Consider the following 24,852-nt stretch of genomic DNA (forward strand, 5'->3'; position numbering starts at 1 on the left):
TTGTTCGTTCCCTCCAAGTCACACACCATCCTGACTTAGAAATATGTCGCTGTTCCTTCATCATCGCTGGGTCAAAACCCTGGAACTCCCTTCCTAACAGCACTGTAGGAGAACTTTCACCACACGGACTGCAGCGGTTCAAGAAGGCGGCTCACCACCACCTTCTCAAGAGCAATTAGGGATGGGCAATAAATGTTGGCTTTGCCAGTGACGCCCACATCCCAAGAATGAATAAAAAAAAATTCCCTTACCTCAACTTCAGCGATGACCAGTGCATCAGACATCAATGGGTTCACTAAAGAGTTCATGACTGAAATTCATCAACTGCTGCAGCCACAACTGCAGCCTCAAAGCAGGGCAATGACAGCATTGTTTGTGGCTTTCAAGGTGACCGTGGCTCTTAATTTTTACAGCTCTGGCTCCTTCCAGGCTGCTGATGGCAATATAGGTAACATCTCGCAGTACAAGGGAGGTCACTAAGGCTCGGTATGCACTGAGAAATAGATTTATCTCATTATTGCCAGAGACAAGCAGCAGGAGTGAGCACAAGGGTTTGCTCGCGTTGTAGGCTTCCCATGGTGTAGGCTGCCATGGACTGCACGCATATTGCCATGTGTGCTCCACATCTGAACTCAGCCATATTCATGAACAGAAAGGGATTCCACTCCCTCAATGTGCAGCTGGTGTGTGACCACAGACAGGTCAATGCCCGCTATCCTGGCAGCGGTCATGATTCCTTCATTCTGTGGCAGTCCAACATGCCACCCATATTTTAACTAGCAAGGCAAGTCAAAAGCTGGCTACTGGGCAACAAGAGTTATCCCCTCGTGAAATGTCTCATGACTCCGGTCAGGGACGCATACTCACGTGCACAGCAGACCCATGCTGCCACAAGGAACATCATCGAGCACACCATAGGCAGCCTCAAGCAACGCCTCCGCTGTCTGGACCAGTCTGGAGGAGCACTGCAGCACTCAGCTGAGCGGATATCAATATTTGTCGTTGTATGCTGCACGCTCTACAACCTGGTCATTATGAGAGGACAGCCCTTGCCACCACCTATCAGGTGAGAACCTGAGCAAGAGGAAGAGGCGGAGGAGGAGGGGGAGGAGGAGGTGGAGAAGGAAGTGCAGCAGGAAGTGGAGGAAGAGGCAGAGAGGCTACAAGGTAGACAGGTCCTGTCTGCCAGGGCTCTGCGTGAATAGATTATTGATGAGCGATACCAGTAACCTCAACGAAACCTCCCCATTCACTAACAGTTCCACACTTATTACCTTTCTTCTCTCACATGACCATCAAATTGTGCTCCTTGTGATTACACATTGCTTCCTCCCTCAGCTCATCGCAGAAATAAAAACCACCACCAAATGCAAATTCAAATCCAAATTTATAAGTTAACAAATGAAATGATGCAAACGAAAGGAGACCCTTGTGCATTCCCTTAGTGCCTGTCGTTCGTGTGCCTTTACCTTTCCTAGTGCTCCTACGAGGTGCATCCCCTGTGGTTACAGCATGGGTGGTGGAAGGCTGCTGACCTCCAGTTGAGGAGCATGCAGATGGCCTTGGAGGACGACCTCAAGCAGCTCTGAGTCGAGAGGGCAAGGCTTCATACTGCACCATCTCGGCATGGGCTGCAGCAGTCTGTGCTGGCTGGCAGACAGGCAACAGCAAGGGCAATGGCGGAGTGGCAGGGTGGGAGGAATGCTGTCATCCTAAGAAAGGACAGCAGGTTCGTCTCCCATGCACCACTGCCACTCTCCCGGGGCGGCGTCTCAGCAATTCTGGTGATCTGTTGGAGAACAGATTGCTGGACTGCTGGGACTCCCTGGAAGCCCCTTTCAACAGAGGTACTCAGAGCCACGATGGCAGCAGTCTGAGCATCTAAGGCAGCCATCAGACCTTTGATGGCAGATGTTTGTGCTGCAATGGGAGCTGTGACATCAGTCATCAGATGTTGCATCATGGTGGGTTCCACAGGTGTGCTGATGGAGGTGACCACCCGTTCCATGTGGGAAAGGATGGGCTCCAAGTTCTGTGCAAAGCCCTGCGCCAAGTTGGAGCTGGACTCCTCCATTCTCCTTCTCATTGTGTGCAGACTTTCTGGCAGGCTTTCCAGTGCACCAAGCATTTGGTGGTGTACACCCATCAGCCGTCTTCTGTAGCCTGGCCCATCGAAGTCCTCATCTGGCTTCTCTGCAGCAGAACTAGTGAACGACCTCGCCCTCCTGCGAGCTGACACCTGTGGTTTCCGTTCCCCCCGCCCCAGCTCTTGCACACTTGTGCCCGGTGTCTCACCTCATGCAGGTCCCTCCTCTATCACAGGCTCTAAAGTTTGCACAGTGTCAGTTTCTGAGCTGGTGGCTGTGAGTGTAAGATCGAGTGACAGTGTGTCGACACCATCACTGTCATCTTCCTCTGCCTCATCTGACTGGGCAGGTTCCAGTTCTTGGGTATCTGAAATAAGAAGGGACACGGGTTGAGTTGTGGTGAGGGGAGAGGAGATAGTAAGAAGTGAGTGCTCACACCGTCTGCAGCTTGTGAGTCAGAAAATATTGCGGGATGAGGGAGAAGTGGTAAGTGAGAAGGAGGATTAGGTATGCAGAGACCCTCATCGTCGATACTTCCAGCGCTGCAAGTGGCCACAATCTCAGCAATGGTCCTTCCCATGATGGCCAGCACCGTCTCCTCCACTGGAGTTAGGACGTGTAGGCGCGCCTGCCCTCCTCCAGTTCTTTCTTGCTGCCTACTGTTATGCGCTACATTCTCCTGCAAGAAAGAGGGAAGTGTGTCAGTGAGTGTCCTGCAAGACATTTGGGTGATGTGACAGTCATGGTTGAATAGCTGCCAGTGTGTGTGAGACCTATGATTTGTGGGTGTATGGCTTGCAACAGTGGTAATGTGTGAGGGTGAGATGCAGCATGTGATTTGAAGAGTTGAGTACTGATTGAAATAGTTTGTTGGTAGGTGGGTGATGGGGGTGGTGTACTGCGTTGAGCAGTGGATGAGGCTAGTGGTGCAGTTGGTAGGAGATGCCACTTGGTATGCCACTCACCTTGACCACTCGTGTCAAATCATTGAACTTCTTCCTGCACTGCATTCTTAGTGCTATGCTCCTGGTGTTGACCTTGTCCGCTATTTCCTCCCACTGCCTCTTAAGAATATGTCTGGAGAGCCTATTTCTCCCCTGTGGATATAGGATGGCCCTTCCTTCTGTCCACTTCTTCCACCAGGGCCTCTAGTGCATCACGAGAGAACCTTGGTGCACATTCTCTTGCAGGCGCAGTCATTCTTCCAACTATCACAGCTCACGAATCACTTCTCACACCACTTCCTGCAGCCACAGGCACCTCCCCTTTAAGAGGTGCAGGCTGCCTTTAAGAAGCGCAAGCCACTTGCGATACTGGGCCCCCTGCTGATGCGTGCAGCCAAACAGGGCTGGTAGCGCTGGCTGCAGGCAGCTCTCATTCAAATCATCAGGCAGCATGAATGTTACATACTGCATCGCAACCAATAAGCATGGGCTAATCGCGCACTGCGATCCTAGCGTCCGTTTTTCAGGGGTTCTCCAACATAACCCCCAATTGCTTTTTCTTTGAAGACAGATAATTTTTCATGTCTCCTGAAAGTGTTTGCTCATGTTGGGGTATTAAGACATGACCCTGTGAATTCCAGCAGCCCTACGATAGCCTGACCAAGTGGCAATGGCAGAAAAGTCAGTACGCTATTTAATTGTCCTACTCAACATTTATAATTAGTTCTGTAGGGTTTTTGTTTTAATTCTCTGGTTATTTTTTAGGGTAATCAGAGGTAAGATCAGCCAAGGCTTGAAACTTTTCCAACAATTGGTTTAATTAACATTAAAACACAACAGTTTTATAGATAGAAATGCTTATGACCTTAGTTAGAAGTACAACTCGAAACTCAGAATGGTCAAATTCTTCACCTTTGGGAGACTGAGGAGTTAATTTTCCATTGACATCTTTCTTGCTCTCCTTGTCTATCTCGTCGACTGTCTGTCTCCTCGATCTTACTGAAATGGTTGTCTTTATATCCTTCTTGCTGCTACAAAAACGCCTTCCAGTAATTTTCCATTCTCTCTCTCTGATGCAAAAGCAGTTTGATCATTGTTCCCCACAGGCTATCATGGCTTAGCTAGGTAGCTGTCTTGTCTTTAACTTGTCCCTTATCTCCGTGAAAGTACATCATCTTCTAAACAGTCTGAATAATACCTTTTGAACCTGGTCAAGCTTCCCAGAATGCCAGTTTGAACAGTCAGTTTAACAGTTTTGTATTCTATCCTTTGTTCAATTCTTACTTTTCAGCAAATTCTGCTCTTTTAGTAAGTAATCCAGGGTTTCTAGCCCATCCTTTTCCCTTAAAACTGGTATTAAAAAAATCTATGTTGAAAAGTCCAAAATCCTTCAGTACTTTCTAACAAATGGTATTGATAATGATCAGAAGCAGGAGCTCTGGCTGATTTCTCCTCTCCCTTCCAGCACCAGATGTGCAGCTGTTGCACTGATCGGTATAATCAGCACAGACCAGGGATTGAACCTACGACCTTCATGGTCTAGTGTGCTTTAAGAATTATAACCGGCAGTGTGTTTACTCAATAGCCATGGGTGAGGGGGAGAAGGGCTTTGACAGACAATTGCGTAGACTAGGCTTGTATTCCCTTGAGTATAGAACACGAAGGGGTGATGTAATTGAGGTGTTTAAGATGATTAAAGGATTTGATAGGGTAGGTAGAGAGAAACTATTTCCTCTGGTGGGACAAGGGGGCATAACCTTAAAATTAAAGCTAGGCCATTCAAGGGTAATATCAGGAAGCCCTTCTCCACACAGAGGGTAATTGAAATCTGGAACTCTCTCCCCTAAAAAGCTGTTGAGGTTAAGTCAATTGAAAATTCCAAAACTGAGATTGATAAATTTTTGTTAGGTAAAGGTATTAAGGGATATGGAATCAAGGTGGGTAAATGGAGTTGAGATACAGATCAGCCATGATCGAATTGAATGACAGGACAGGCTCAAGGGGCTGAATTGCCAACTCCTGTTCCTATGTTCTTATGTTCCTTAATTATTTTTGCAGTACATAATCAATTCTATGTCAGGAAGACTAACAGGACAGATAGTTTAGGGCTGCAATATTTGCAGATGAAATAGGGAAATATTTTGGAACATATTCTTGCTTATATCAGTGAAGAAATCAATTATAATGGAATAAGAATCTAATGAAATCAAAGTTATATTTATTCATGCTGTCAATGGGATATGCTTGAAAGGTAATTTACGGTCCCTTTTATTGGCCTGTAGAGATTAGATTTTACAGTAGCTGGCAATCAAATCTGCACTAAATGATCCCTTTACTTACATTAGTCTTGTCATAATATCCAGGATATTGGAAGTAAATTGTATCTAAGAGACTGGCAGCAGAGCATAGAACCCATCCCACACTTTTATTTGTAGATCCATAAAATTTGGAATAACACTATTAAAATACATTTTTATTAAAGCTTATGTCTAAGACATGGTATGGAACCATTACATTTTTTGCATCAGCTTTACATTTTTAATTTCAAAATAGGTTGAAAATTGAAGGGTGACAACCATTGCCTGGAAACTACTCTGGACATTGCGTTTAAAGTGTGCGTTATTTGTTCTTAAGGGTGAGTCATTTGATGAGTACAATGTAGTGCTGATTTTTGTCTGGCTTTATTATTGCATTGCAAAATTATAGCCTGCATGAAGAGGCTACTTGGTGTTATTCTGCTGAATCTGTATACCACTCTTGTTGACCTTGTAAATGCCGGCATGATTGGTATTTAAATCTAGGTCCACAATCCGCCAGAGTTCTCACTTAGCACATTTGGTGCACACAGAATGCTGAGTTAAAACCGGTGCTGCTGTCTGCTTTGTTTCAGGCACAGCAGATTGTGATAAAATAGGGTATGTTTGTTTGTAGTTTGAGTTTTATCTCTGTATTGCATTCCACATCTTATAAAAAGAATTACTTTAAGAAAAATTCTACCCTCAAAATGACTTCTGCAACTGAATGCTGGAAAATCTGTTTCTATTCTTTTGGCTCTACCTGAAGTACAAAAGGAAAAAGAGAGTTATGCTGATATAATTTATTTAAAAATGTATGTGTTTGAATAGTCACTACGCACATTCAAATGCTTGAAATAAGAAAAATGTATCACCAGACTAATAATTGATGCAATAATCTAACCAGGATAATATTAGCATAGAGAACACTTGTCAAACACAGATAGTCGTCAGGATGCTTTTGTGTATGTTCTTTAGTTGGCAGACTATTGTTCAAATAAAGTACATCTGCCTTGCAAGTTATCTTTTCAAATATAAAACTGTATTTCAAAGGTTTTTGAATACAAGAATCAACATGTTTGATTCACCAGTAGGTTACAATTTTGAACTAGATGCAACAGACATCGGCCTAGGAGTTCGGGAGCGCCCACTTCTCCCCCCGCGCAGGTGCTTATCGTGTTTATCAATGGCAGGGTCCGAGGATCCCTGGATATTGGGCCTTGGACCTCATTCACATGTCAAAGGCTCTGCGGGAGGAGGCCACGCAGGGAAGTGATGGATGTTCAGGCCGCTTCCAGTGCCACAGTGATCCACAAACAAGTGATCGGTGGCCGAGAGTGGCATCATGGGCCTCAGCGGGGATTGCGGGCCTTGACGGGGGGGTGCACGGGTCTTTAGTGTGTTCACGGGGCTCGGAGGACGAATCGCGGGCCTTGGGCGAATCGCAGAGATGGATGGGGGCGGTGGGGGGGGGGGGCCGGTGACAAACACGGGTCTCAGGGTGAGCGATGGGTGGTGGTGGGGATCAGGCCCGCCGAATCAGGGCCTGGAGGTCGGGAATCTCGGGAGGGTGAGGGAGGTCGGGGCCAGGGCCTGGAGGTCAGCGGTCGGGGATCTCGGAGCCGGAGGGCCAGGAGTGGCAGCGATCAGGATGGTGCTTTACAGGTAAATAACTCAACTTTTTTTGCAGGCGTTCTTTACAGTTGGTTTCCCTGCCACTGAATAAACCAATGTTGCAGCAGGGACCTGAAGCAAGCGTTAGGCCCCTTATTTGCATTAGCAAAGGAGCTAACACCTGCTTCAGGCAGGTAAAGGGCACCTCTTGTTCGGGTGGCACACTTCCAGCCTGCCATATTGGGCACTTTGGTGGCCGCATACCGTCTGAAAAATGAGAGCTACATGACCCAATTTCCAGGCCATGGAGGCAAGTTGTTACTCCATAGGTTTGAATGCCAATGAAATTCTGAGAAAGCTTATATCCAGTAGGAATTAAGTAACTACTCATCTTGAGAGAAGCATTTATCTATCATTTTTGAAAATAATGGGTTCATCTGTTTAATCCCTTCTGTAAATCAATTTTTTTGGAATTCTCCACCCCAGAGAGCTTTGGATGCTCTGTCGTTGGGTATATTCAAAACTGAGATCGATAGATTTTTGGACACTAAGGGAATCATGGAATATGGGGATGGGGCGGGGAAGTGGACTTGAGGTAGAAGATCAGCCATGATCTTGTTGAATGGCGGAGCAGGTTCGAGGGGTGGTATGGCCTACTCCTGCTCCTATTTCTTATGTTCTTGAAGCTCTGTGTTATTTGGACTGATTCCAACAACTTGCTGTTACACTTACTTCTGTAAATGACAGAATCTATCAGTAAATCTGTTTGGTCACTTAGTTTGTTACAAAACTATCCAATGTAACTGATGTTAATGATTTTGTGAATTGATATAGTAGAAACTTAGTAGATTTTCAAGTTGCCATCCAGTTGTAGATTGTTGTCCCATTATGGAAACCCTATAATGGGCAGTTGATCTGTAATTCAAGTTTTACACCTGGGTGGCAAGTTGAAAATCTACTCCTGTATGTTTAAGTGGGTCTATTGTTCACCCTTGAGCATGCTATTCTTTTGAAGCCATCAGAGGGAGAGAGAAATCATAGAACCATAGAATCATAGAATGGTTACAGCACAGAAAGAGGCCATTCGGACCATCAAGCCTGTGCCGGCTCTCTGCAAGAGTAATCCAGCTAGTCCCACTCCCCCGCCCTTTCCCCATAGGCCTGCAAATTTTTCCCCTTCAAGTACTTGTCTAATTCCCTTTTGAAAGCCATGATTGAATCTTCCTCCACCACCCCCTCAGAGAGTGCATTCCAGATTATAACCACTAACTGTATAAAAAAGTTTTTCCTCATGTCGCTCTTGGTTCTTTTGCCAATCACCTTAAATCTAAGTCTGCTGGTTCTTGACCCTTCCGCCAGTGGGAACAGTTTCTCTCTATCTACTCTGTCTAGACCCCTCATGATTTTGAACACCTCTATAAAATCTCCCCTCAACCTTCTCTGCTCTAAGGAGAACAACCCCAGCTTCTTCAGTCTATCCACGTAACAGAAGTCCTTCATCCCTGGAACCATTCTAGTAAATCTTTTCTGCACCCTCTCTAAGGTCTTCACATCCTCCCTAAAATTCAGTGCCCTGAATTGGACACAATATTCTAGTTGTGGCCAAATCAGTGTTTTATAAAGGTTCATCATAAACTCCTTGCTTTTGTAATCTATGCCTCTATTTACAAAACCTAGGATCTTTTAACCGCTTTCTCAACCTGCCCTACCACCTTCTACGATTTGTGCACATATACCCCCAGGTCTCTATGTTCCTGCACCCCCTTTGAATTGTACCCTATAGTTTATCATTCCTTTCCTTGTCCTTCCTACCAAAATGTATCACTTCGCACTTCTCTGCATTAAATTTCATCTGCCGCATGTCCATCCATTCCAGTAGCCTGTCTATGTCCTCTTGAAGTCTATCTCTATCCCCCTCACTGTTCACTACACTTCCAAGTTTTGTGTCTAAAGACCAAGATGCAGAATCAGTTTGGGGAGAGATAAGAAATAGTAAAGGCAAGAAGTCACTTGTGGGAATAGTTTATAGGCCCCCTAACAGTAACCACACTGTAGGACAGGGTACACAGGAAGAAATAATGGGGACTATTGAGAAAAGAACAGCAATAATCATGATTTTAATCTACATATAGATTGGAAGAATTTGATTGGCAAAGATAGCCTGGAAGATGAGTTCACAGAGTGCTTTTGGGACAGTTTCTTAGAGCAGCGCATTCTAGAGCCAAACAGAAAGCAGGCTATTCTAGATCTGATAATGTGTAAAGAGACAGGATTAATTAATGACCTCATTATAAAGGAGTCTCTAGGTAGCAGTGATCACAATATGATTGAATTTTGCATTCAGTTTGAGGGAGAGAAGAGTAAGTCTAAGACTAGTGTTTTCAACTTAAATAAAGGCAATTTTGAGGGCATGAAGACAGAGCTAAAGTGAACTGGGAACTTAGGTTAAGGGATAGCTCAGTAGAGCTGCAGTGGCAGACATTTAATGAGATATTTCAAAACAGTCAACAAAGATACATTCCAGTGAGAAAGAAAGACTCTAGGTATCATCCACGGCTAATTAAGGAAGTTAAAGATAGTTTCAAATTGAAAGAAAAAGCAGACAATTTCATGAAGATTAGTGGCAGGTCAGAAGATTGGACAGAATATAAAAAACAGCAAAGAATGACTAAAAGAATAATAAGGAGGGAGAAATTAGAGTACGAGAGAAAGCTAGCTAGAAATATAAAAACAGAAAGTAAGATTTTCTACAGGTATTTAAAAGGAAAAGAGTAAGTAAAGTGAGTGTTGGTCCTCTAGAGAGTGAGTCTGGGGAATCAATAATGGAGAATAAGGAAATGGCGGGTGAATTGAACAGATATTTTGCATCCGTCATCACTGTAGAGGATACAAATAACATGCCAGAAATAATTGTGAATCAAGAGGTGAAAGGGAGGGAGGAACTTAAAACATTTACAATCACCAGGGAAAGGGTTCTGAAAAAAATATTAGAACTAAAAGCTGACAAGTTCCCAGGTCCTGATGGACTTCATCCTCGGGTCTTAAAAGAAGTGGCTGCAGAGATAGTAGATGCATTGGTATTAATTTTCCAAAATTCCCTAGATTCTGGAAGGATCCCATCTATATCTATATCAATGACTTGGATGAAGGGACTGAATGTATGGTTGCTAAATTTGCTGATGACACAAAGGTAGGTAGGAAAGTAATTTGTGAAGAGGACATAAGGAGTCTGCAAAGGGATATAGATAGGTTAAGTGAGTGGGCAAAAATTTGGCAGATGGAGTATAATGTGGGAAAATGTGAACTTGTCCACTTTGGCAGGAGGAATAGAAAAGCAGTATATTATTTAAATGGAGAGAGATTGCAGAACTCTGAGGTACAGAGGGATCTGGGTGTCCTAGTGCATGAATCACAAAAAGTTAGTATGCAGGTACAGCAAGTGATCAGGAAGGTAAATGGAATGTTGTCATTTATTGCAAGGGGAATGGAATATAAAAGTAGAGATGTTTTGCTACAGTTGTACAGGGTATTGGTGAGACCACATCTAGAATACTGTGTGCAGTTTTGGTCTCCTTTTTTAAGAAAGGACATAAATGCTTTGGAGGCGGTTCAGAGAAGGTTCACTCGACTGATTCCTGGGATGAGGAGGTTATCTTATGAGGAAAGGTTGGACAAGTTGGGCCTGTATACAGTGGAGTTTAGAAGAATGAGAGTTGATCTTATTGAAACATATAAGATCCTGAGGGGACTACAAGGGGTAAATGCTGAGAGGATGTTTCCCCTTGTGGGAGAGACTAGAACTAGGGGCCACAGATTAAAAATAAGGGGTCTCCCATTTAAAACGGAGATGAGGAGAATTTTTTTTCTCTGAGGGTCGTGAGTCTGTGGAACTCCCTTCCCCAGAGAGCGGTGGAGGCAGGGTCATTGAATATTTTTAAGGCTGAGTTAGATAGATTCCTGATTAACAAGGGAGTCAAAGGTTATAGTAGGTAGATGGGAAAGTAAGGTTGAGGTCACAATCTGATCAGCCATGATCTTATCAAATGGCAGAGCAGGCTCGAGGGGCCAAATGGCCGACTCCTGCTCCTGCTCTTCATTCGTATATTTATATGTATGTTCATATGTGTCATCTGCAAATTTTGAAATTGTGCCCTTACACCCAAGTCCAAGTCATTAATATATATCAAGAAAAGCAGTGGTCCTAGTACTGACCCCTGGGGAACACCTTCCTCCAGTCCGAAAAACAACCGTTCACCACTACTCTCTATTTCCTGTCTCTAAGCCAATTTCGTATCCTAGGGCTCGATGTTACCAGGGCTGCGGGTTCGCGGCGGGGGGGCTATTGGGCACGTGGGTAACGCGCCCGGTGAAATCAGTCTGCCCCCTGTGTGATCGCAGCCTAATTGGATCCAGTTACCTGTTCTTCCGGGTTCCCCGCTGCTGATTTGCGCGTCGGGCGGGCTGCGCATGCGCAGTAAGGTCTGTCAGCTGGAGGAGCTCTATTTAAAGGGGCAGTCCTCCACTGACAGATGCTGCAACAAATAGAAAAAATTACAGCATGGAGCAGCCCAGGGGGAAGGCTGCTCCCAGTTTAATGATGCCTCACTCCAGGTATCATTAGATGGGGTGAGGAGGAGGGGGAGGACAGAGATCTTCCACCCGGCGAGCGGGAGGAAGCGGCCTGCCTCTGCCACCAGGAAGGCCTGGCTCGAGGTGGCAGAGGAGGTCACCTGCACCACCAACATATTGCCCACCTGCATACAGTGCAGGAGGCGCTCCAATGACCTAAGTAGGTCAGCCAAAGTGAGTACACTTACACATTCCCCTACACTCCGTCTGCCACATCACCGCCCCCACCCCACATCTACTTCTGTATTGCCAACACTACTCTGTCACATCACCCCTCATACCCACTCAAACCTCATCCTCATCTTACCTGCACTTACTCACCTCGCCAGTACTCATCCCGCCACTACCACTCAACCCAATCCTCATACAATCTCATGGCTCTATCTCATACTCACCCTCTCATGCATCTCTTTCACAGTCAGCCTCACTCAACCTGCCACTACCTGTGCTGCAGCCACAGGGCATGCATCACATATGTGCAGTAGGAAGCGTAAGGCAAACATGTCGTGAGCATGAAGGGGATGCACAAGGGTGTTTGAGGGTTTGTCATGGTTTTTACTTATATTGAATTTCTGACCAACTCACATTACATATTATATTGGCACCACTACTGCCACGTCTTTGTGAATCTTGTCTGGTTTGTGCAATAATGCCCTTTCCTGAGGATCACAATGAAGACCCACAACTGATGCCACCCATTGTGTCACTGCAGAGTGGGTGTAGGTGTATTTGCAGGGCTCTTTGTGCAGACGACTGAGAGACGTCGGCGATGTCCCCGGTGGCACCCTGGAAGGATGCGGAGGAGAAGTTGTTGAGGGCAGTGGTGACTTTGACAGCGACAGGTAAGAAGATGGTGCTCGGGCCAGCCGGGAGCAGCTTGGCATGAAGGTGGCTGCAGATGTCCATGACTATATGTCGAGTGACTCTGAGCCTCCGATTGCACTGCTGCTCAGAGAGGTCCAGGAAGCTGAGCCTCGGTCTGTGGACCCTGTGGCGAGGGTAGTGCCCCCTGCGACGCATCTCTCTCTGCGGTTTCCCTCCCTCCTGCTGTGCAGGTGGATGTGTCACAGCACTGTGTTGTGGAACTCCACATGTCAGAGGTAGACGGCGTGGCCGGCGAGGCTGGTGATGCTGTTCGCCCTCCGAGGAGGTCATGACTGCAGCTACGGCGGCCCCCATCCAAAAGATGTACATCTGAGGGGGTCCGCAAGGTAGGTACATGTCTCTGGACCCCAGGGTAAGTGTGCAAGTTGGTGAATTTGATTGTCAGGAGGAGGGTGGTGGAGGCCAAACTTAGTCCCAAGTGACAGAGTGGCCTCCTGCAATGAGTGAGGGTCTCCTCCCCCCACCTGTCAAATGGACCTTTGCAGCTGCCACAGGCTGATGGCTGCAACACGTCCATTTCAACTGGGAGTGTTTCCCCCAGTGTGGGAAACAGTCCCAGTTGTCTCTAAAATCCCACCCCTCCTGACATATTCCCTTAATCAGGTCTGTTAATGACCTGAAATAGCTCGATAAATATTCTCAAGTGGCACCCCGCTGGCTTTAATTGCCTGCGGGAGTCCCACATGCGGGGGCTGCGCGCGCACGTCGGCGCGTCTGTGGGGAACCCGGAAGTGGGCAGGTTGGAGCCGGGCTCCGGACCCGCTCCGGGATTCCCCGATCTTCGGAGCACCCCCCCCCCCCCCCGGCCAGGAACGCACCCGATAGTGGGTGCTAAAATGAAGCCCCACGATGCCCCTGACCCTTTTATCCACAGGCTTCAACTTTACTGACAAGCCTATTATGTGGCACTTTATCAAACACCTTTTGGAAGTCCATATACACAACATCAACCGCATTGCCCTCATCAACCCTCTCTGTTACAGCCTCAAATTACTCAATAAATTTAGTTAAACACGATTTGCCTTTAACAAATCCGTGCTGGATTTCCTTAATTAATCCACACTTGTCCAAGTGATTGTTAATTTTGTCCTGGATTATTGTTTCTAAAAGTTTCCCCACCACCGAGGTTAAGCTGACTGGCCTGTAGTTGCTGGGTTTATCCTTACACCCTTTTTTAAACAAGGATGTAACATTTGCAATTCTCCAGTCCTCTGGCACCACCCCCATATCTGAGGACGATTGGAAGATTATGGCCAGCACCTCCGCAATTTCCACCCTTACTTCCCTCAGCAACCTAGGATGCATCCTAGACATAGAAGTAGACAGGAAACTCTGTCAGTTTAGCCGTGGAACTTGCACATCTGGAATTGCCGGGGGTGTTGCTTTCAATCTACCCAGTTGAGTAGTAAATAATAAATGATAAATGATGTAATTACTGTAATCTGTTTGTCTTTGCTACTGTTTTCTTACTTATTTATTAATAATTCATTCTGTAGTTTATAGCCTCTGCCATGGTCTGTTAGAGTGTTTATTCTACCAATTCCCAAAGTCAGCGAAGTTGTGTGTGAGGCACATGATATATCCAGTAATCTGAAATTCAGTAACACGTGTTTGACCCCAGGGCTCACAACAGTTACCTAGATATGTACGATAGGTAAAGGCACAGAGCAAGGTCTCACTAACAAGAGTGTCTTTGGCACTGAACCCTGGCACTAGGTTGATTCCTGGGATGAGAGGGTTGTCCTATGAGGAGAGATTGAGTAGAATGGGCCTATACTCTCTCGAGTTTAGAAGAATGAGTGGTGATCTCATTGAAACATATAAGATTCTAAGAGGGCTTGACAGGGTAGATGCTATGAGGCTGTTTCCCCTGGCTGGAGAGTCTAGAGCTAGGGGGCATAGTCTCAGGATAAGGGGTCGGCCATTTAAGACTGAGATGAGGAGAAATTTCTTCACTCAGAGGGTTGTGAATCTTTGGAATTCTCTATCCCAGAGGAGTGTGGATGCTCAGTCGTTGAGTATATTCAAGACTGACATCGATAGATTTTTGGACTCTAAGGGGGTGATTTTAGACCCCAAGATCGGGTGGGTTGGGGGGCGGGTGAGAGTTGAAAATAGTTGTTTCTTGGGTCTCGAGTGCAACACGGCTTTATTTCCGGGTTTAACGTCGGCGCGGAATAGTACAAGCTTCCCACTGGGAATGCAAAGTCCGAAAATTTTGCGGTTGCGACCCAAAAAACCAACTATTTTCAACTCCCGCCCGTCCCCAACCCACCCGTTCTTGGGGTTTAAAATCACCCCCTAAGAGAATCAAGGGTTATGGGGATTGGGTGGGAAAGTGGAGTTGAGGTAGAAGATCAGACATGATCTTTTTGAATGGCGGAGCAGCCTCGAGGGGCCATATGGCATACTCCTGCTCCGATTTCTTTTGTTCTTATGTTTCTTAACGCGAGGAAAATAGCTGAAGTAAAGTCCTAAAATGGAACCTCACCCAATAGAGATTTCAGGCAGTATGAAAAGTAAAATGGGACAAGGGGACCTCCCGCTACCTCCTCGGCCCTGCCAGTGCTGCCAGCACTCTTCCTCCATCAGCTCCAGCAGGGATGTCAGCTGCCTGCCTCTTGATGGTGGGGATTTCCCACCTTACCGCCGATGCCAAAGCCAACCCCGGGGACTGCCAGCGGAGGGGTAGTAATACACCATGGGGCAGTGACGGGAATGCTGCTATGGCCATTGTTGGAGGGAGTGGGCCTAGTAGTGGGCACCTCTCCCTCTCTTGAGGCCTCTTACCTGAACCATTCGTCCTTTTGGCTTACAGAGAGTCTTCTCTGAGAATCTGTAAAAGAAAGTATTTTGCCCCTGTAGACCAGGCCACTCCGCCTTGAGGTGCTGCAGTGAGTGACCCGCTATAGCACCACTGAATTTTCCTTGGCAGCAGCGGCGAGCTCCCACTGCTTGGAGGGGAACCTGACCCAGGAAAATGGATCAAGGTCACTGTGCAGCTGGTGCAGCGGGTGGAAGCCTGGTCCCAACCCACCTCCTATGGTGAACTTCGTCCTGTGGAAAATTCAGCCCATTCTTCCTATTGTTTAAGCTTAAGAATTAAAAAATAATTATTGTTTGCAAAAAAAAATTATGTGGTTGCACAGAGTGTACTATAATACAGGCACGACATTTCTCAATAGCAAAAGAAATAAACAAATTTCATTTTTTAAGCTTTTTATGCATTAAATCATTCTGAATGAAATGTTCTTTGATGGAGGGAAAGCTACTGACCTGAATGGCCTCCCAATGCCCTGTTGGAGAAAGAAATTGCTTCCATTGCTCATGTATTTTAACTGGTATTGTCCCATCTGAGTGGAAATTAGAGAACAACAGATACATTCATAAGAAGGGATCAGAGCCTAGAAACTACATAATCCTTTCTGCAGGTATGATACTTGCCCAAAATATGAAGAGTGCATTATAGTGCTCAATTCCAATCTAGTTTCTGCTTGTTCAGACGTTGAAGTGAAGGCACTGAGAGTATTGTAAACTACTGTATTTAAGACGTGCGTTAGCCTTGCACCGGCAATTGCTGTGATAATTGCTCATAAGGAGCTAAGGCACCAAATTAGTCTTCATGCATCCCGTGTCCAATGTACTCATACTGCTCATATAAATTGGCAATGCAGTTGAGCCAAGGTCTTGCCTGATGGGATTCTGAAAGGCATTGCTGTTTCTACTGACTGAATGTATACTGGAATGAGGGAGGTTTTCATTGTTCCCCGGGCACTTAGCAGAGAAGGGCTGTCAAAGATGGCAGGTAGTACCAAAGGCATACCTACCCTGCCACTATGCCACCATTGCAAATACAGGTCCTGGCACAACCACCTGGCAATGATTGAGAAGCACTGCCTCTAGAGGCTGAAACTTAACAGGAAAGCAGTTACAGAGATATGCCACCTGATTCAGAAAGCCATGCAGATGATCTTGGTTGAAGGAATAGCACTGCCAGCGGCCATCAAGATGATCATGGCTCTCAATAATTGGAGTGGGATTTCCTCTGGGGGCGTGATTGGGAAGTTATCCAAAATTACACCCACTCATACGCTCATTTGAACGTTAACAATTCATTCTTAAATTTCCTGCCAATCTCATTAGCGTCTGCTGGAACGTAAAATTTGGCATAAACAAGCCAAAATCAGCATAAACAATCGAAGCCCGAGGAAAGTGTGGCACTCGCACCAAAGCCTGAAAGTTCTTTAAGTACGAAAATTAAAGTTTCAAGCCATCCAACTATCATTCATGAATGTTAGGTACAACGGGGTCCAAATTCCACATCGTTGTGGCTGTTTTTCAAGCGTGAAATGGGTGCAAAATTGACAAATTTACCAATGCAAAGGCCTGCACTCGATTTGCACATGTACCAGGGCCTCTGCTAAATTGGTCTTGAGATTTTTTTTAGGTGGCCCTGCTGCTAATTTTGGTGAAAACAGAAGTTTCCTGTTTGTCTAATTTCCTAGCAGCTGAGAATTTGCTCATGTCCTCCCTATGTTTAAGACCTCTTGTGTTCATTGTGTTCTAACCATAGCAAAGCCTACTACTCTCCAAAGAGTTTATCTACTCTTTTACCGTCTCTAGTCTTGGTCATAGTTGATTTCTTGAGTTAGCCATGGAGGTAGATTTTAACTTTCACCATCAGGCGGTAATCTTGCCGTTGAGAATCGACTGTGCATTATGTATTACATGAGCTCTCCATCCTTTGTATGTTGTCCCAGGATTTCCTCTGGGGGGGTTGCAGGTCTGAACCTGCAATAAGCACAGACTATGGACAGTCATGGAAATGAGGTTGGAGAGGCATTCCTGGCCCTCTGGCCTCATTTTCCTCCAGTTTCATTAGAAGTGTCCAGGCTTAGGGGTGCTTGAAGAAGTTGACATTAACCCTTACACCAGGAATCCCCCCTCTCCTCACAAGATGAGGGAATCTCAAAGAGGTAAGCTTTTTTCCACCTTCCCCATGGATCTTTGGGCCTGGTGGCCTTCTGGCTGCTGTTTTTTGACAGGCCCCAAGGCCAGCAGTTAGACCCACAGCCGTCTCTTAGGCCTTCAGCTACACCTGTATTCCCACTCCTGTGCCCTGCACAGAGGAGGTCTATACTGGGAGTATGACTTGGCCATTCAAATGCCTTGACCCACCAACTAAAGGCATTGTTCTTTCAAGACACTTTGTGAGCTGAACCTGTACAGAGCCTGGGCAAAGGAGAAAGGGGGTGATAAATATTGGGGGCACCATGTTCAAAAGAGTCCGAGAGCGGGAGGAGAGTCTGAGAGGTGAGCGCAGTGTAAAAGGAGAGTCTGAGAGTTGAGCGCAGTGTAAAAGGAGAGTCCGAGAGGTGAGCGCAGTGTAAAAGGAGAGTCTGAGAGGTGAGCGCAGTGTAAAAGGAGAGTCCGAGAGGTGAGCGCAGTGTAAAAGGAGAGTCTGAGAGGTGAGCGCAGTGTAAAAGGAGAGTCCGAGAGGTGAGCGCAGTGTAAAAGGAGAGTCTGAGAGGTGAGCGCAGTGTAAAAGGAGAGTCTGAGAGGTGAGCGCAGTGTAAAAGGAGAGTCCGAGAGGTGAGCGCAGTGTAAAAGGAGAGTCCGAGAGGTGAGCGCAGTGTAAAAGGAGAATCTGAGAGGTGAGCGCAGTGTAAAAGGAGAGTCTGAGAGGTGAGCGCAGTGTGAAAGGAGAGTCTGAGAGGTGAGCGCAGTGTAAAAGGAGAGTCCGAGAGGTGAGCGCAGTGTAAAAGGAGAGTCTGAGAGGTGAGCACAGTGTAAAAGGAGTGTCCGAGAGGTGAGCACAGTGTAAAAGGAGAGTCTGAGAGGTGAGCGCAGTGTAAAAGGAGAGTCTGAGAGGTGAGTGCAGTGTAAAAGGAGAGTCCGAGAGGTGAGCACAGTGCAAAAGGAGAGTCCGAGAGTGGGAGGAGAGTCCGAGAGGTGAGCACAGTGTAAAAGGAGAGTCTGAGAGGTGAGCGCAGTGTAAAAGGAGAGTCTGAGAGGTGAGCGCAGTATAAAAGGAGAGTCTGAGAGGTGAGCGCAGTGTAAAAGGAGAGTCCGAGAGGTGAGCGCAGTGTGAAAGGAGAGTCTCGAGAGGTGAGCACAGTGCAAAAGGAGAGTCCGAGAGTGGGAGGAGAGTCCGAGAGGTGAGCACAGTGTAAAAGGAGAGTCTGAGAGGTGAGCGCAGTGTAAAAGGAGAGTCTGAGAGGTGAGCGCAGTATAAAAGGAGAGTCTGAGAGGTGAGCGCAGTGTAAAAGGAGAGTCTGAGAGGTGAGCGCGGTGTAATAGGAGAGTCCGAGAGCGGGAGGAGAGTCTCGAGAGCGGGAGAAGAGTCCGAGAGGTGAGTGCAGTGTAAAAGGAGAGTCTGAGAGGTGAACGCAGTGTAAAAGGAGAGTCTGAGAGGTGAGCGCGGTGTAATAGGAGAGTCCGAGAGGTGAGCGCAGTGTAAAAGGAGAGTCCGAGAGGTGAGCGCAGTGTAAAAGGAGAGTCTGAGAGGTGAGCGCGGTGTAAAAGGAGAGTCCGAGAGGTGAGCGCAGTGTAAAAGGAGAGTCTGAGAGGTGAGCGCAGTGTAAAAGGAGAGTCTGAGAGGTGAGCGCAGTGTAAAAGGAGAGTCCGAGAGGTGAGTGCAGTGCAAAAGGAGAGTCCCAAGAGCGGGAAGAGAGTCCGAGAGGTGAGCGCAGTGTAAAAGGTGAGTCCGAGAGTGGGAGAAGAGTCTCGAGAGCGGGAGGAGAGTCCGAGAGGTGAACGCAGTGTAAAAGGTGAGTCCGAGAGTGGGAGAAGAGTCTGAGAGGTGAGTACAGTGTAAAAGGAGAGTCCCAAGAGCAGGATGAGAGTCCGAGAGGTGAGCGCAGTGTTAAAGGAGAGTCTCGAGAGTGGGAGGAGAGTCTCGAGAGGTGAACGCAGTGTTAATCTAAGGCAAGTCATGGCAGCAGAGCTCACACCCATGATATGCTCCTCCTGCACTATGTGGGAAGTCATGGACACTACCAGTGTCCCTGGCGACCATGTGTGCAGGAAGTGTGTCCAGCTGCAGCTACTGGCCAACCGCATTTCAGAGCTGGAGCTGCGGGTGGATTCACTGTGGAGCATCCGCGATGCTGAGACTATCGTGGATAGCACGTTCAGTGAGGTGGTCACACCGCAGGTAAAGATTACGCAGGCAGAAAGGAAATGGGTGACCGCCAGGCAGAGTAAAAGGACTAGGCAGGTAGAGCAGGAGTCCCCTGCGGCCATCTCCCTTTCAAACAGATATTCTGCTTCAGATACTGTTGGGGGAGATGGCTTATCAGGGGAAAGCAGCAAGAGCCAAGTTCGGGGCACCACGGGTGGCTCTGCTGCACAGGAGGGGAGGAATAAGAGTGGCAGGGCTATAGTGATGGGGGATTCAATTGTAAGGGGAACAGATAGGCGTTTCTGCGGCCGCAAACGTGACTCCAGGGTGGTATGTTGCCTCCCTGGTGCTAGGGTCAAGGATGTCACGGAGCGGCTGCAGGGCATTCTGGAGGGGGAGGGTGAACAGCCAGTAGTCATGGTCCATATCGGTACCAACGACATAGGTAAAAAAAGGGATGAGGTCCTGCAAGGTGAATTTAAGGAGTAAGGAGATAAATTAAAAAGCAGGACCTCAAAGGTAGTGATCTCAGGATTACTACCAGTGCCACGTGCTAGTGAGTATAGGAACAGGAGAATAGACCAGATTAATGCGTGGCTGCAGGGATGGTGTAGGAGGGAGGGATTTAGATTCCTGGGACATTGGGACCGGTTCTGGGTAAGGTGGGACCTGTACAAGCAGGACGGGTTACACCCGAGCAGGACCGGGGCCGATGCCCTCGCGGGGATGTTTGCTAGTGCTGTTGGGGAAGGTTTAAACTAGAATGGCAGGGGGATGGGAACCTGAGCAGGGAGACAGTGGAGGGGGAAACAAGGATAGAAACAAAAGACAGAAAGGGAAGAAGCAATAGTGGAAGGCAGAGAAAACAAGGGCGAGAAACAAATAGGGCCATAGTGCAAAATAAAACTAAGATGACTCGCAATCTTAAAAAGACAAATCTAAAGGCATTGTGTCTTAATGCGCGGAGCATTCGCAATAAGGTAGATGAATTAACAGCGCAGATAGATATTAACGGTTCTGATATAGTTGCGATTATGGAGACATGGCTGCAGGGTGACCAAGGATGGGAACTGAACATCCAGGGGTATTCAATATTTAGGAAGGACAGGCAAAAATGGAAAGGAGGTGGGGTAGCGTTGTTAGTAAAGGAGGAAATCAATGCAATAGTGAGGAAGGATATTGGCTCGGAAAACCACGATGTGGAATCTGTATGGGTGGAGCTAAGATACACCAAAGGGGCAGAAAACATTGGTGGGGGTTGTCTATAGGCCCCCAAACAGTAGTGGAGATGTAGGGGAGGGCATTAAACAGGAAATTAGAGACGCATGCAAGAAGGGTACAATTATAATCATGGGTGACTTTAATCTACATATAGATTGGTCAAACCAAATTAGCAATAATACTGTGGGGGAGGAATTCCTGGAGTGTGTACGTGATTGTTTTCTAGACCAATACGTTGAGGAACCAACTGGAGAACAGGCGATCCTAGACTGGGTATTGTGCAATGAGAAAGGATTAATTAACAATCTTGTGTGGGGTCCCTTAGGGAAGAGTGACCATAACATTATAGAATTCCTCATTAAGATGGAGAGTGAAGTAGTTGAATCCGAAACTAGGGTCCTGAATCTAAATAAAGGAAATTACGTAAGTATGAGGTGTGAGTTGGCTAGGATAGATTGGGGAACTTTACTAAAAGGGATGACGGTGGATAGGCAATGGCTAATATTTAAAGAACGTGTGCAGGAATTACAACAATTATTCATTCCTGTCTGACGCAAAAATAAAACAGCTCAGCCGTGGCTTACAAAAGAAATTAGGGCTAGTATTAGATCCAAAGAGGAGACATATAAAATTGCCAGAAAAAGCGGCTAGCCTGAGGATTGGGAGCAGTTCAGAATTTAGCAAAGGAGAACAAAGAGATTGATTAAGAGGGGAAAAATAGAGCATGAGTGTAAAGTAGCAGGGAACATAAAAACTGACTGTAAAAGCTTCTATAAATATGTCAAGAGAAAAAGATTAGTGAAGACAAATGTAAGTCCCTTACAGTCAGAAATGGGGGAAATTATAATGGGGAACAAAGAAATGGCAGAACAATTAAACACATACTTTGGTTCTGTCTTCACAAAGGAGGATACAAATAACCTCCTGGAAATGTTAGGGAACCAAGGGTTTAGTGAGAGGGAGAAACTGAAGGAAACCAGTATTTGTAAAAAAGATAGTGCTAGGGAAATTAATGGGGCTAAAGGCTGACAAATCCCCAGGGCCTGATAATCTACATCCCAGAGTACTAAAGGAAGTGGTCTTGGAAATAGTGGATGCATTGGTGGTCATCTTCCAAAATTCTATAGACTCTGGAACAGTTCCTACAGATTGGAGGGTGGCAAATGTAACCCCATAATTTAAAAAAGGAGGGAGAGAAAAAACAGGGAATTACAGACCAGTTAGCCTAACATCAGTAGTGGGGAAAATGGTAGAGTCTATTTAAAAGATGTGATAACAGAACACTTGGAGGGCATTAACAGGATTGGATAAAGTCAGCATGGGTTTATGAAAGGGAAATCATGCTTAACAAATCTACTGGAGTTTTTTGAGGATGTAACCAGTAGAATAGACGGGAAGAACCAGTGGATGTGGTGTATTTGGATTTTCAGAAGGCTTTTGATAAGGTCCCACACAAGAGGTTAGTGTGCAAAATTAAAGCACATGGGATTGGGGGGAATACACTGGCATGGATTGAGAATTGGTTGACAGACAGGAAACAGAGAGTAGGAATAAACGGGTCTTTTTCTGGGTGGCAGGCAGTGACTAGTGGGGTACCGCAGGGATCAGTGCTTGGGCCCCAGCTATTCACAATATATATCAATGATTTGGATGCGGGAACTAAATGTAACATTTCCAAGTTTGCAGACGACACAAAGCTGGGGTGGAATGTGAGCTGTGAGGAGAGTGAAAAGAGGCTCCAGTGTGATTTCGACAAGTTGGGTGAGTGGGCAAGAACATGGCAGATGCAGTATAACGTGGATAAATGTGAGGTTATCCACTTTGGTTGTAAAAACAGAAAGGCAGATTATTATCTGAATGGTGATAGATTGGGAAAAGGGGAGGTGCAACGAGACCTGGGTGTCCTTGTACACCAGTCGCTGAAAGCAAGCATTCAGGTGCAGCAAGCAGTTAGGAAGGTGAATGATATGTTGGCCTTCATTGCAAGAGGATTTGAGTACAAGAACAGGGATGTCTTACTGCAGTTATACAGGGCCTTGATGAGACCACATCTGGAGTATTGTGTGCAGTTTTGGTCTCCTTATCTGAGGAAGGATGTCCTTGCCATGGAGGGAGTGCAACAAAGGTTTACCAGACTGATTCCTGGGATGGCAGGACTGATGTATGAGGAGAGATTGGGTCGACTTGGCCTATATTCACTAGAATTTAGAAGAATGAGAGGTGATCTCATCGAAACATATAAAATTCGAACAGGACTAGACAGACTAGATGCAGGGAGGATGAACACGATGGCTGGGGAGTCCAGAACCAGGGGTCACAGTCTCAGGATACAGGGTATGCCATTTAGAACCGAGATGAGGAGAAATTTCTTCACTCAGAGGGTGGTGAACCTGTGGAATTCTCTACCACAGAAGGCAGTGGAGGCCAAGTCATTAGATGTATTCAAGAAGGAGATAGATATATTTCTTAATGCTAAAGGGATCAAGGGATATGGGGAAAAAGCGGGAACAAGGTGCTGAGTTTGACGATCAGCCATGATCATTTTGAATAGCGGAGCAGGCCCGAAGGGCCGAATGGCCTATTTTCTATGTTTCTGTGATCCCGATGTAATATAGTCCAATTTAATCAATGTATATCAACGTCACGCCACTGTGTTTACAAAAGTAAGAGTAAAGATTGCTTTTCTTCATCTCCCTATTTGAAAGAGAGAAGAACAGTACAAGTGATCTGAACCTAATTTAGGATGGAGTTTAGAAAGGTATGGGCATTTGTTATCACAGTGCTCTAAATAGCCACATCCTCCAGGTACAGCTGGGCAAAAATAATGAATCCCATACCTTCTTAAAAGTGTCTGCTTTGTTTGCATAAAGCTGACATTTACATAAGTCTTCTTGACTATAAACAAACATTGCAAGTGTGAAGTAGAAAAATGTAATTCTTATATACAGGATTCATTTATATTCTAATTTATTGATATGTAAAGTTGACTGCATTTTATCTCATGAACTAAGTAAAGCACTACATCACTTGGAAAGATAATTGATCAAGGACCATTTACGTGGATTTTCTGGCTTGTGCTCGTTGCACGCAGCAGTAGGCACATTGCACTGACAGCTACTTGTCCTGGGAGACCAAACAATTTTGCTCATTTGCTTTAATGTCAATAATTTCAGTTTGCTGCTTATTAGCAATTCATTATTGTTCACTGAGGTGCGGTTAAGAGTAATGAAGTGTGTAATTTCTTTGAAACTTCGTATTGAAGCTAAAAAGGTGCAAATCTACTTCAGAGACTGAAGCACTGGTAAAAAGCTGAAAGCCAGGTGCTGCATAATTCTATTGGACTAGATGTGCCATTAGAGTTGTCCACAGGGCATTTGTAAAGCACTTCAGTCCGTCAGCATTACTGTCAGAATTTACCTGCGGCGTTAAATCCAGGCACAGTTATGGAATTTTTAATATCACGTTCAGAAAGAGCCTGGATTCCCATTTAGAGCTCACTGCATCATTGAGTTAAATTGTCTAATTGTATTGCAGTACTTAAAAGGTGAAAAAAGTATCAAAACATAATAAATCATTCCACCAAAAAAAAACAATTTCAAGCCTTCCAGGTTCACTAATTGTGGAGTGTTTATGTGACAATGGGGTCATTTCAGTACTGATCTCTTCTTTTTTGTATTCTTTGACTGAATATTATATGTGGATTGATGGGATGAGACAAAATGTTACCCGACGTTGGACTGTGCAACTGATTACATCTAAAAATAACCCAGAATATTGAGCTGTGTTATGTAAAATGTGTTCCATTCACCACTGCTGGAAATATTCCTAAAGGGACAGAAATTGACCTGGCTGTTATGTATAGTAACATCGTAAGCGTGTCCTTTTTTAAATGTATTTACGATGCCACTATGCAAAGCAGCCATTGCAATTCTTTCTCCAAGTTGGTTAATTGATCATTCCCTTCAACTATGTAACTCATTAACTAAAAATCAAACATTTGGACGGTCAGAGGCTGCATTACTGCTTACTAATGATTGTATCGTATCGCAGTGGGA

At 45.8% G+C, this 24,852-nt stretch overlaps 1 protein-coding gene across 1 annotated transcript in view; it reads left to right on the plus strand.

Moving 5' to 3' along the window:
- The first annotated feature begins 264 nt into the window (after positions 1-264).
- The window catches only part of LOC137320677 (putative nuclease HARBI1), a 28,318-nt gene continuing 3,730 nt past the window's right edge, over positions 265-24,852 (plus strand). The window contains exons 1-3 of the mRNA XM_067982353.1: positions 265-461; positions 854-1,066; positions 3,797-3,807. Coding sequence (XP_067838454.1) covers positions 265-461; positions 854-1,066; positions 3,797-3,807 — 421 coding nt within the window. The remainder of the gene's footprint in view (positions 462-853; positions 1,067-3,796; positions 3,808-24,852) is intronic.

Source organism: Heptranchias perlo, chromosome 4 (genome assembly GCF_035084215.1).
Source record: "Heptranchias perlo isolate sHepPer1 chromosome 4, sHepPer1.hap1, whole genome shotgun sequence".
Taxonomy (NCBI): domain Eukaryota; kingdom Metazoa; phylum Chordata; class Chondrichthyes; order Hexanchiformes; family Hexanchidae; genus Heptranchias; species Heptranchias perlo.